Genomic DNA, 13797 nt, shown 5'->3' on the forward strand with positions numbered 1-13797 from the left:
TGATGGCTGGATAGTGGGAATAGAGAAATCTTTCAGGAAGGAACAGAGATGAACCCAAAGAAATTTAAACTTCACTAACTTGGACCCTATAGGTTCTAGAGAAGTGCCCCAACAATTTTGCACTTATGATTTTGAGGGCTTTTTTTTTCTCAAAGAGATTCCCTCAAACTGTAGTTTAGGCTGTACAAAACCCCTAAGAATGGGATGTATTAAATAGTTTAGAGCCCTCTAGAAATTTCTTGAAGATGTTAGTGATCTGCTTTATTAGTGATTACAAGTCCAAGTGACCACCCTTTAGCCATCTTTTATATTTGTTAAATATATCAATAAGACTATTAGAAAATATAATGTTTAAATCTTCACAATCTAAGCAAAAGACCTTCTTTTCATCCTGATATCTAGGATTTCTTTCCTTTTGGCTTGAATTTAAACACTTTTATTGAAATTATATATCTTCATAACATATAACTTCAGAAGCAGCTATAAGTGAGATGTTAAACAAAACTCTTTTGTATATTTGTTGCATGTTCATGCTCCAGAAATATGCTATACAATTTAAAGCCATGAAAATCCGGATTCCTATCAACATGGAGATTTATCATTATTTGTGAGATATGTCCAGCTTGGTTTCATTTTAAAACCACAAATAAAATTTTAACAATGGACATTTTTCTCAGTGAGAGGTCTGTGATCAAACTAAACATCTCTCTGAAACTGATTAGGTCCTGAGGTTTTCTAATTCAATATTCGGCAAATATAGAGCATTTGTTTGGCCATAAGAAATAATTAAGAACTTCAGAGTTTGTGCAATTCTCCTGAGCCTGCTCCTCTTTTCTGATAACATGATAATTGGGCCTAACCTCGTCTGGTCTCGGGCCTCACTTTACATAAGATTGAGGCAGAATAAATCACATACAATTAATCTTTTGAGGGTTTGGTGACATTGCTTTATGTTTTTACATCAGCATGTCCTTTGTTTGCTAGTAGTCAAGTACAGTAATGGAAATTTTTTTTATTAAATGCTTTATTTCTTCTTCCTCACTCCCAGCTATCCTGAATCCGGAAAACTAGACACATAGTCATTCTGTGAAGACAAAGGAACATTGAATAGTTAATTATATAACAGATAGAGCTGTCCACTGTGTATTCATTCTTGTAAAGAGTTGCTAGAAGATAAATTTGCATATTTAGTTCAAAATCTTATAAAATAGAAATGGGATGGATTGTTTTAGCAGTTTCATAGTTTGTGTAGTAACCATCACATTTCATGGAAGATCTGACTCAAAATACCACAAGGCTCTGAATAAATGGAAGAGGAATGCTCTACAAACATCCACACAGGCTCAACATAGTGGTATCTCCACTGACAAGATATATTTAATAATGTTTAATATTCACTTTTTCTGTATAAGCAGTATCACTGTAAACCTAGGGGTTGCATTTGCTTTCTCAGAACTGAACTCTCTTTCTTCCAGTGATAGGCCTAAATTAAAATCAGCAAAAGTCATTCAGTTGTTTCTGTAGCATTTTCATTGCTGGAAGGGACCTCCAGAGGTCACCTAGTTCCTCCCAGTCTCCAGCCAGGACTCTCCCTAATACTGAATATAGCTGTATAGCGATCTGCATTAAGAAAGCTTTTAAAGATCCCTGGGGTTGGTCAAAAAATAGCTAATATTGGCCTGATTCGTAGAACAGCATTATACGTATGTCAAAATAGCCACCTTCATCAGGAAAGACATGCATCAGGGCTAAGTGCTACTAGTAGCTTCAAAAGGAAAAGCATTATTTTCTCAGAGAAAAGGGTGGTAGATTAAGGAAATGACCAAGTGTGTTGCTATTTTTTTGTTTAGGTGTGCATTTCAATGCTTATCAAAAAAGAAACATTGTCTTGTCAAAGACCACTGCAGGGGAAGCCCGGAAGTAGCTGTGGGCAAGCAGATCACAACTCTTTAACAAGTCCTTTCAAATTACTACAGAGCTCTGAGGGGGGCTGTTATCTCAAACAAGATCTGATTAGCATCAGGTTGGTGATGGGCAGATGGTGAAACATAAGAATAATATTGACAGACCTGCTTTATAAATGGTATCTTTCCCCCATAATCAGCTGAGTTTGTTAGAGTTGATCATTTTATTTCTTCAACTCCATCAAACATTGGGTCCAATGGACAGGAATTTAAGTGTAATTTTAATCTTCTAAGACAATGACACTATTGTTTTATAGAGAAAGTATTTCTCCACAATTATTGGACTTCTGAATTATTGGTTTTAGGTACTACACTAGAATCTAGAAATTCAGCTAAAAGGAGAGTTGATGCTCTTAGCTGGATTATTGCGGGCCTTTCAGCCTTTCAGTCAAACTAGACAGAGAATTTAGATATGTCTATAACTTATGAAGTGAGGAAAATGAACTGCCCCTCCTCCCCACACAACTGTCCTAAGCATCCGCTTGATTTTGTGTATTAACACCAGAGTTTTTCAAGTAATATTGTGTTTGGTTACATAAAAGCCTGCTCAACCATGGATGCTTTCAGGTGGGAACTGGGGGGCTGGATGGAAATAAGGTAAGAGGCTTTTTTTTTTATCACATACCTTCTTGCCAACATTCAATTATTTTGTGCCTGGGGTACTCCTTCAAAAAAATTCATTTGAAAATGTATCGTTAAAAAAATGAAAAAAACAGAAAGGTACCTCTATGTTCTTATAAGGTTAAACACAAAGTCTGGGTTAAAGGAAGTGGAAAGCTTGACTACTGTACTGGCCTCTCCCAGCCTCCTCTGTAATTCTTGACTTTGAAAATGGGAATTCAGCCACTGAGGCTTTTCGATGTGCAGCTGCCTTTCTCAGAGAACACTGACCAACTAACAAAGTCTTCAAGTTGTCTTTCTTCTTCCTTTTTTGAGAGAAGACAAAAGGACAAGTAGATGTCTCTTCAGTGTCTCCTTAGCTATACATCATCCCCACAGTGGACATCTAAACTTAAAGTGCAGTCCACATAGTCACCATAAAACTTGGGCACTTGAGGTAAGGAAATACTTCTATAGTTACTTGGTATATTGGGCAGAGTAAGGTTTTTCCTCCCTTAAACTACTCAGATAATTGTCCCTAACTAGTTTGCATAAACAGCCTTTAAGAAGTGTTGTTTTTTGAAGTTACCAGCCTAACAAATTTCCATAGCAGAATTCCAAATAGAATAAACTAAATTAGCTTTAAAGAAAGATCATCAAAATAAAGGAGGATAAGGAAAAGCAGAAAGTGGCACATTCTGTAATTTTTATTACCAAAAAAAGTTCAAACCATTTACATGCTGACATTGAATGCCATATGTAAGTCCACTACAAGCAAACTTCTTTAAAAATATACATACTGTATATATTTACATTCAAGTTTGAGTAACTGGTGTCAAGGTATAGTTCAGGATCTTTACCCACCCTGTGCATTTTGTTCAGCTACTAACTAAACAGAGATTGTATCTTCACTTAGGCACCTGGAGAGGTAGAAACTGCTTTTTAAGGGGGTGGGGAGGGGGGATGTAGTGCAGATGTGAGAATCACAGTTGAAGCAGCTTATACACCAAGGAGGCCTTAAGTATAACTAGCTTTGGTCATCAGGAACTGAATCCATGTAGCCTTGTCTTTTAAATTAAAACCAGATAAAACTTTGGGTAGATGCTCTTCTGAGCACATCAGGGGGTTGGCAGTTAGCAAGGAATGCTCTGCCACTCTGCACCGAAAACTGCACATGACTAAGTTAGGCAACATAGCAGAAGGGCAGGGCTGGCGGCTGGGCACCTTTTCCCTGATAAGACACAATTAATACACAGATGTGTGGCTTTAGAGACTTCAAATTAACATCTGTACACCCATAGCCCGGAACTCAGAAGCCACCAAGATATTTCCTCTCCCAAGTGAAACCGCTCTTATTTCCACCATGCCCACCTCCATTCCAAACTGAACTAGTAAGTCCAGAGAGGGGTGAGGTGGCCTATGAGTTCTGCAGCCCACAGTTCCTCAGCGACGTGACTAAACCTCAGGATGGTTCCTGGGCCTGAGAGGGGCTCCCCGGGTTCTTGCCAGACTTGGCAGGGCTCGTTCCTGAGAGGGGAAGCTGGAAGGAAGCCACGAGGGTGGCCGAGGGCAGAAGCCCTTCCCGTTCCCTTTTCTTCTGTTTCATCCTGCGGTTCTGGAACCAGATTTTGACTTGGGTGTCATTCAGTTGCAATGAGTTGGCTATCTCGATGCGTCGGGCCCGAGTTAAGTACTTATTGAAATGAAACTCCTTCTCCAGTTCTGTCAGTTGCTTGGTGCTGAAATTGGTGCGGATCGCGCTGGAGGGGGTGGTGGCTCCATACTCCGCGAATTTGCCTGCAACGTAAAGACAGGGCGTCGTCAGCGTGGCGAGACGACTCGGAGACGCGACTTGGGAGAGCTTTGGGGCCACACTAGAATCAAGAGTCACTGAGCGGCCCGTCTGGGTCTCCGAACACAGACGGAGAGAGAAAAGCTTCACGGAGCGCTCCTTCACGCAATTTTCTCAACCCCGAGCATTCGGGGCACACTCAATGCAATTCGCTTGGTTTAATAATGCCTGGGGCCGCGTTTCCGTCCTAAGACCCAAATTGCCGTCCACAGGGACCGCTGCAGCGCGCCCTCGGCTGTTCCTCTGGGCAGGCTCGATCCCCAACCCCAGTCGCGTCCGTCCGTCCAAGGCCCAAGTACTTACTTTTCTTCGGGGCGTTCCTCTTCACTTTCATCCACTCGAACGTGCTGAAGGCGGCGGGGAGGCCAGAGGCTGGGGACGCACACTTGGGGTAGACACCGGGAGCCGGGGACGCGGTCTGGAAGGCCCCAGAGTGGCCGTCGGTCGGCTCTTTGAGACACGCCGAGAAGGGGCCCGGCTCACCGAAGGCCGCGTAATCCACCTGGCCACTGAGGAGGAAGGAGCCGCCGCCAGAGAAGACGGCCGAGGTGGCGTAGTGGACGTGCGCCCCGCTGTCGTCTGCCGGCCGCCCGAGCGCGCACGGTAAATCGTACGCGGGCGCGGACCCCGGGAGGCCGTAGTCGGCGCCCCCGGCCTGGGCAGGTGCGGCGCTTGGCTCGTAGGCCCCCTCTAGGGGGCACGGCGCGTACGCGGGCGCGGCCGGGGGAGGCCCGGTAGGCTGCGCCGGGGCGGCCGGGGGCGAGGGCACCGCTCGGGCCGCGGCCAGGGGCAGGCAGCTAACGAACGCGCCGTCGCCGCTGCCCAGGGGGAAGGCGGGCTGCAGGACCACGGGCCGGGCGTCGGCGCGGCAGAACTTGGGCGCGAAGCTCAGCAAGTCGCCGCCGTCCCGGCCGCACGACACGTAGTCGAGGTAGGAGCTCATGGTTCCGGCCCACCCACCGGAGCGCGTGGGCCGGGCCTGGGTGCGGGGTCCGCAGAACCGCCGCGCTCTGCGCCGCTCCGCCTCCCCAGTCTAGCCGACCTGCCCTCGCCGAGCCATGGTGAGCCAGCCGGGGGTAAATAGTGGCCTAATATAGGGGCGGGGTGGCCACGTGGCGCCGGCTGGCCAATGGGCGCCGTCCCCGCACGGCCCCGGTCCCGACTGGCGCGCGGCTCCACGCGCCTACCCCGCCGCCAACTTTGCCAAACAGGCTGGAGGCCGCGCCCCGCGCCCGCGCCCGCGCCCGGCCCAGGGGACAGCCTTCTGGCCCTGGGGCTGCTTGGCTAAGGGCGGGGCCTGAGCGCTAAAAGCCCGCTTCCCGGACAGGTATTGGGCAGGTTAGGGGCAGAAAAGCTGGAAGGGCTGCTCGGGGGAGGAGGAGAGATGGAGAGGGGGAGAGCCTGTTCTCCTATAGCATGGGTGGCTAGCCCCTCGGGTGTGGATGGTGGGCGCCGCGGTGTGGGAAGGGTTAAAAGGCCCTCCGGAACTGCTTTCTAGCCTCCTCCAGGGAAGGTCAAGTTATTTCTCTTCCCCTTTTCTCTGAACCCTATGTGCTTTCAGTGTTCTTGGCACCGGTGATATCTCTGATGCTCAGACGGTAAAGAATTCGCCTCCAATTCGTGAGACCTGGGTTCGATCCCTGGGTTGGGCAGATCCCCTGGCGGAGGGCATGGCAACCCACTCCAGTATTCTTGCCTGGAGAATCCCCATGGGCAGAGGAACCTGCAGAGTTACAGCTCATGGGGTCGCAAAGAGTCGGACACAACTGAGCGACTAAGCACGCAAACCTGGAGTAGACGTTTAATTTTCCTTTTCCCCTTACCCTCGATTTTGGGGACATAAATTTGACGCTGTAGGTGCTGTGTAGCTGGGACGGCACAATGTCTTTACTTCTAAGCTAGATTTTCACGTTACTTCGCAGCTTCTTGCACTGCTCCCATTTGTGGTGCCTGAGAAGCGAGTGTTAGAGTGCGGGTTTTGATTTGGACAGAAGATAAAGTTTCTGCCTGTGGGACGGTTAGCAGATTATCCTCGTGGACTAGTTTGTAAAAGAATCTGCCGTTGGGATGAGTCGCTTGCTGTGCTCCTCTCTGGGAGGCTGGCTCTCGCCCCCCGAGCTGCGCCCGCTTTTTTAGAGGTACTTTGGCTCCAGGGCGCAAAGGCTTCCCAGGGACCCGTCAGATCTCAGAGGTTTGGACGGGCTTGTGCCTCTAAGCAATTAAAGCTTCTGTTCCATCAGATAAGTGCTGCGTCGTCTCTTGCGAGTGAAATCTGAGGGCTCACAATGTTAATGGGCTCACGTCTTTCCCTTGATAATATGGTTTTGTTTACTGAGTGTAGAGAGACGGGAAATAAAAGTGCAATTGGCACAGGAAATGGGGGGTGGAAGAGTTACAAAGCTTTGCACTGACAAACTTTCCAACTTCCTTGAACATTTTTTTTTTTTTTTAATGTTTCCTTCTTTGGGGCCCTAGGAAAAGTAACAAGTTAAATAAATAGATGTTATTTACACACAGCAGTAATGAAAGAGGGTGGTTTCCTAAAACTCTGTGTGAATAAAGAGCCTACTCTTGGCTTTTTCAAGTGCTCTTAAGAACTTGATCTGTTATAGCCTCTGAGTTATGGTGACCGAGGTTTTATTATTGTTTTACTGATCCACTTGTCATGAAAGAGCGATTGAGCCCTTGCCTAAAATTCCACTCTGAGGAAGTCTGGAAAATAGGAGTGGTTACAGTCCAGGGAGCCAGTTCCTTACAGGGATGTGAACTTGTGAATAAAGAGAGGCACGGAAAGTGTTAACCACAGTGGTGAGGCTGAAGTTGAGCCAGGATGGGGGAGGGCTAAGCCAGGAGGAGAGGAGGTAGGTAGAGGGTGGACACCAAGGAGTGAGCACCAAGCTGAAGAGGTCTAGGATTCCTGCACTGCTGAAGTCCTTGGGTTTAGCTGGGAAATAAAATTCTGGGCTGGAAAATAGCCCTTCAAGCTTATATTGCTACTTCAATTATCTCCTGTAGCCAGTCACACAGCAAAGGGCCTACATAGTTTTTATTTTCTAAATAGTTTTTTAAAAGAAAAAATTAAGGCTCTTCTCTGGCACCTTGGCTGGGAAATAATAGGCCTCTTTGGAGCTAACTCAGGCTTCAAATATATAGGCATTTCTTCTTCACTGTCCTCCTTCTGTACCCTTAATGCAAAAGTATCAATAGGTCACAATGTCCCTTAACCCCTCACTGGCTAGACTTCAATTTTTACCAGTTTTTACCAGCATAATGTCTCAGCTCTCACACTCCTGTCTCAAAACTAGAAGACCCAGTCTCAGATGGTACTCATCTGATCACAGCTCCTAGGTCCAGAGGCCCAAGAGGGTCAAGAAGGAAGGGTGGCTTTGTCAGCTTCTCCGGAGAAAGACCTCCAGCCCTCTGCAACCCAGGTGGAGGACAGAAAACCAATGTCTGGCAAATATGGCCAAAACCTATCAAATTAAGTGCCTTTTCTCTAAGGTTTCAGGAAAAACAGGCAGCCTAGATTCCTTGGCAACCGTCATTTCAACAAAGACCAGGTTTTTGCTGCTAAGTGTTTGGAACAAAGGTTGGGTCCTGCATGTTGCAGTTAAGTACTGACTTTGTTGCACCCATGAGCTGCACATGCTATTTGCCTGAAGCGAAATTGGGGAGATTGAGCTTTACTGAGGGAAGAAAACGTCCTGAAAGGGACATCTAAAATTAATAATCTAAAAATTAGATTTTAAAAAGTGTGTTATTTTAACAACTGTGGATGAGAGTGAGTAGGTGGGGTTTTCAGTATTTGTTCAGACCCAGTAACAGGACCCTGATAATTGCATGCAAAGAGCTATATTCTATTCATCCTTCTCTCTACTCCCTTTAATCTCCCAGCCTTTGGCATATACTACACCTTGGGGCTCAGAGTTGCCATCTCCACTCCAGGGCTGTTCTGACTTGCTCAGGATGAAAGTCAAGAGTTTGGTTATCTCAGACTCAGATTCAATAAACATTTGCCAAAGACCTACTGTGTAAGAACTTTTTGTTAGGGGAGGGTTAGGCTAAGAAAAAAGATATTCTTAAACCAAAGGAACAAGGAATGTTTTTGACATGTTAGCTATGCTATAAATCTCCTCTAGGAAAATTTGAATCTATAATTTTCTAAGGAGATGTTGGAAGGTATTATTGGGGCAATTGTATATATAAAGATGTGAATATAGGATATTTTGAGTACCTTTAAAGTTTGTCTCCTAGAAGTTCACAGGGTATAGAAGAAACATCTTAAGGATTTTATTGCTTGTTCCCAAGGGTCACTTGCCCTGCTGGGTCCTGGTGCTGTGAGTTCTCAGCAGGAGGCGGCAGCCTAGGGGCCTGACTGCCAGGTTGTGTTTGATGTAGGAATGCTTTGAAATCTCTCCCATCCTACTCACCACAGCAGTCACCCCCAACCACCCCCGGGGACTACCTTTCTCTCTGCCATTCAAACAACAAGCTTCTTTTCTGCAGACAGAGCAGTGGAGGCTGGCAGTCTAGTCTTCTGTGTGTTTACAGTTGTTCCTGAAAAGCCTCTTACAATCCTTCTTCACAAGTCCCATTGTGTTATCCCTTTAAGATGCTTGTGTGTGCCTGCTAAGTCATTTCAGTCCTGTGCGACTCTTTGCAACCCTATAGACCATAGTCCCCCCAGGCTCCTCTGAGCATGGGATTCTCCAGGCAAGAATACTGGAGTGGGTTACCATGCCCTCCTCCAAAGGATCTTCCCAACCCAGGGATCAAACCCACTTCTCCTGCATTGACAGGTGGGTTCTTTACCACTAGTGCCACGTGGGAAGCCCAGGGATGCTTGAGCACAGGCAAACTCTTGGCTTCACAGTCCCAGAGGACAGAAAGGCTCTTGCTTGTTGGGATAAAAAGTGGGGTTGTCGATTCTCTTAAGCAAGATTTGTAGTTCTCTGCAGCATCTTTCTATCCTAAGATAGGGGAAGAGATGAACAGGATCCTAAAGATAAGAATTCAAAGCTTGTCAGAAGTCTGATATCATGATCCTCCCTGAGGAAAACAGTCTAGTGTGCTGTGACTTTTCCTAGAGCTTTGTGAAAGGCTTGTGGGTCAAGCCCGTCCCTGACATATAGGAGGCATTCAAGAAATGTTTGTTGGGCAGAAATGAAAATGGACAGAACGGTGTGTCTTCACCATGACCAATGTTGGCTAAAGGATATCCTTAGATAACTGGCTCCTAACACCACTTCAGGTGAGTAGGAATCACCAGAGAAGCTAGTTTAAATGTGCAATTTCCTTAGCCTTTCCGCAACCCCACTGAGTGTCTAATACAATAGGTCTGACTCAGGAATCTTTCTTTTTAATGATTCTAAAGCAGTATTCTTCAGAACCACACTTTGAAAATGTCTGCTTTAGGAGCTGGGCTAAGGGGCAGTGTGGGGAGACAGGATAAATCTTGACCAGCACTACGAGAGCTTATGGCTCAATGGAGCAGGATTATACCTGAAAGTGATCCAGAAGCCCATTGGCAGGTAGAGGAGGAGAGATCAATGTCAAGATCAAACTTAAGTCTAGTTAGACTGAAGTTCCAGAAAATGCCCTTAAAAGGTAGTCAGTAGGAGTGTCCCAAGTTTTGCTGACAAAATAGTGCTTTGAAGAGAGCCAGCTCACTTCCTGCCACTTCCCTAATTTGACTTTGAGAATGAAGTGGAGTAGGAAGTGAAAGAAAGGGATTTGTCACTCCCAATCCCTTCAGAGGGAGCTGAGTGGTTCTGGAAGCAATGGGAAGAAGGAAGGAGTAGGAGTGGGGGTCTTAAGAGAGAGAAGCCAGCTCTCATTTCCTTCCATCTCTCCCAAATGGTCTGGAACGAGTATTGAAGCTCTCAGGATCCAAAGGGGGCCACTGTCCCTTGGCCTAAGGTGTAGCTCTTAACTGTGGCTAAAGATTGACCTTTTGCAGCATAGGATGTCAATGCTAGAAGACCCCTTAGAGAGAGAAGTGACATCAAACCCATTATTTTAGTGGGGAAGCTACTTTATTTACTCAGAAGTTAAAAGGCCAAGCCATCCTGCAAAAGGTGAGGGTGGCCACTGGGGTCTCCTGTGTTTCCAGTCTGCCAAGAGCAGAGTCAGGCAGCGCCTCCTCTACACAAGTGGTGACCCCCATGCTGAGCAACTGAGGGGCGTTCAAGGAGACCACACAGCCAGCGGGCTGACTGGCTGCAGCCCTCCCTTTGCCATTTGTTTGCTAAACCTGTGCCCTAGACTTCTGAGGCCCCACCTTGAGCTGCTCCAGCTAGAAAGGGCAGAACTGAGCCTAGATCCCTACACCCTCCATGAAGGTAAAGGATCCCCTCATTTCCTGTTCAACTGATAGGCATCAGGGTCCTAAAGATAAAACAAGAGGTATCCTTAGATTAATATAGTTCGATGCTGCTAAGTCGCTTCAGTTGTGTCCGACTCTGTGCGACCCCATAGATAGCAGCCCACCAGGCTCCCCCGTCCCTGGGATTCTCCAGGCAAGAACACTGGAGTGGGTTGCCATTTTCTTCTCCAATGCATGAAAGTGAAAAGTGAAAATGAAGTCACTCAGTCATGTCTGACTCTTTGTGATGCCATGGGCTGTAGACTACTACCAGGCTCCTCCGTCCACAGGATTCTCCAGGCAAGAGTGCTGGAGTGGGTTGCCATTTATATGTGTGAACATGCAAAAGTACACCCACGCCACTTAAAATGATCTTGGGGCTTTCCTGGCAGCCCAGTGGTGAAGACCCCATGCTTCCACTGCAGGGGTCTTGGGTTTGATCCCTGGCCGGGGGAGGAGGGAAAGGGGAGGGGGGAGGGTAGGTCCCATATGCCAAGTGGTACTGCCAAAAAAGAAAAATTATGCTAATTTTTTTTGCTCCTTTATCTTTATTGTAGCTAGTTTAAATTTATATGATTCAAGATTCAAAGGGTACAAAAGGGTACCCTTTCTTTCTCCCACCTCTGTCCCCAGCCACCTAGTTCTCCTTCACATGAACACCAATTTTAAGTTTCTTCACCAATTTTATGAGTATATCTTTCCAGAAATACTTTCTACTTCACAATTATAGATAGATAAATATCTAGAGATATATCTCCCCACATTTTTATATAAACGATAACACATTACAAGACTCTTCTGCACCATGTTCCCCCCTGTTACAGCTTGAAGATCCTTTCTTTCTACTTTATTTTTACACCTTTATGCTGTTCTACTATATACATCTACCACAATTTATTTAGCCAGTCCCTTATTAGTGGGCATTTATTTATTTTCAACTTTTTGCCTATTAGAAAGAATTCCTAGACATGAAATTACTTAATCTAATAGATGTGCACTGGCAATGTTTATATATATTGCTAAATTGCTCTCTTTAGAAGTGAATCAATTTATACTTCTATAACAACATATGAGAATTCCTGTTTCCTCATGTCTTTGACAAGTCAGCGGGATATTAAAGATTTTTTTATTTTTGGCAATCTGATAAGTGAAAGATAATACCTTTTACTTACCCTTATAGCACCTCCAAAAATGTCATTCTTCTTTATCTTATTTGATCCTATTATAATTCTGTTTTACAAATGCTAATACTGACACAGAAAAAAGAAACAACTTACTGAAGTCACATTCAATATAAATGGCTGGGGTCAGATGTTCAGCACTTTCCTATACAACACTGTAACACAAGGAAGCCTAAGATTTAAAGAGAATGGGTGACTTCAAGCATTCCTTGAAAGACACATGGCATAAAAAAGCACAGAAGCTTTCAGACATCTCTTAGAGGCCGCCTCTTTAGTGGTCTGATACCAAGACCACATTTCTGCATGTTCCCTTGGAGAGCTTCCTCTGGAAGCTGAGGGACTCGGATTAGCAATCTGATCTGACCCAGTCCTAAGCATTAGCTTGAATTCAGTATCTGGGAAGCAGTAGGATGTTGTTTTTAATTTCCCTGAGACTTATTTCTCACTGGCCACCCAGGATCTAAGTATTGATCAGCATGAGGGGTGGTGGTGGTGGTAAGAGGATGTTTTCCCTAGATTTTAGCTTTTTGTAGACCTGATAAAGATAATTCCTAAGCTTGGGAGTGCACACATGCACACTGCTTTACTAATGATAAACCTGTAGATATCTTATTGACTGTTTCATTGATGATGAAAGTGAAGGCCAGAAAGATTAGGTGAATATCTTAGGGTCACACAGTGCATCAGTTAGCAAAGCAGAAACCAATGAACAGAGACCTAAACCTGAACTCATTCATTTCCCCTGCAGTCTTCTCTTCCCACTTCACTGTTCATTTTGGTGGATAACTGACTACCTGCTTAGGCTGTCAAAATCAAAACCTAGGGATTAGCATCCACAACTCCTCTTTCACTAATCCAGTTGATCACCAAGTCCTCTGAATTCTTCCTCCTAAATGCCTCTCCTCTTCATCCTTATTAAGTTACTCCCTCTCTAGGCTGGATTATGGCAGCAAGCCTCCTTCTTTGTTCTTCCCACTTCCTATCTCTCCTTTCTCCCATCAGACACAGTACCCCCTAGAGTCAGCTTTCCAAATATAGATAGCAAATAACCACATGTCCCAGCTTAAGACCTTTAGTGGCTCTCCCTTGCCTACTTGTTAAGTCCAGATGCCCTTCCGTGGCCCTTACAGCCTCTCTGTCCAGCCAGATGCCTCACTCTGAGCTCCTCTCCTTGTTCTAGGTCCATACCTTGCTCTTTCTTCCCTCCCTGCTTTAGTATGTGCTGCTGTCTCCACCTGGTAGATCCCTCCTTCTTGGGCCTAAAAATTCCTATACTTCAGGAACCCAGATTCACTTCTTCTGAGAAGCCTTTTTTGACACTACGATACTGTTAGTGACTCCTTTATTCCAGGAGCATTTTGGCCACACCTCTGTTATAGCATGTCATACTAATCTTAGGATTAATTCTTTTTCTACCCCAGTAGACTGAAGGGCATACGCCGTTAGTGACTCAATTTTTATATCCCAGAGCCCAGCACAGTGCACGTAGGAACTGTTCAGTGGGCACTGCTGGAGAGAGAAGACTCTGAACCGAGAACAAGAGGTTCAGGATTTTAACTGCTGGAGAAGTTCAGGACACTGTGGAGGCCGTAATGCTTCAGCTTATATCCATCTGAGGAAAATGATAGCAGAACATTTCTCCAGAACAAGCTATTTCCACCCAAGAGTATGGTGAGAGAGAAGAGAACTGAGGGGAGAGGGAGAAAGCTGGGATTTTCTGTCCTTCAGGGGCTCTTTACTGTGGGCTGAGACACATTGAGAAACTTCTCATATCACTGAGAACAAAAGTTAAAAAGAGAGGGTAGCCCAGAACTCTCTTAGAATTTATGACAAAGA

The 13797-nt window shown here is 45.5% G+C and overlaps 1 protein-coding gene across 1 annotated transcript; it reads right to left on the minus strand.

The window, feature by feature from the left end:
- Window positions 1-3790: 3790 nt before the first annotated feature.
- HOXD1 (homeobox D1) lies at window positions 3791-5359 on the minus strand. Its single transcript, XM_061135157.1, has 2 exons — window positions 4720-5359; window positions 3791-4361 (listed from the first exon to the last, which is right to left on the minus strand). The coding sequence occupies exons 1-2, from the start codon at window positions 5357-5359 to the stop codon at window positions 4027-4029; spliced, it is 975 nt and encodes a 324-aa protein (XP_060991140.1). The 3' UTR covers window positions 3791-4026.
- Between the last annotated feature and the right edge of the window lie 8438 nt (window positions 5360-13797).

This window comes from Dama dama, chromosome 33 (genome assembly GCF_033118175.1).
Source record: "Dama dama isolate Ldn47 chromosome 33, ASM3311817v1, whole genome shotgun sequence".
Classification (NCBI taxonomy): domain Eukaryota; kingdom Metazoa; phylum Chordata; class Mammalia; order Artiodactyla; family Cervidae; genus Dama; species Dama dama.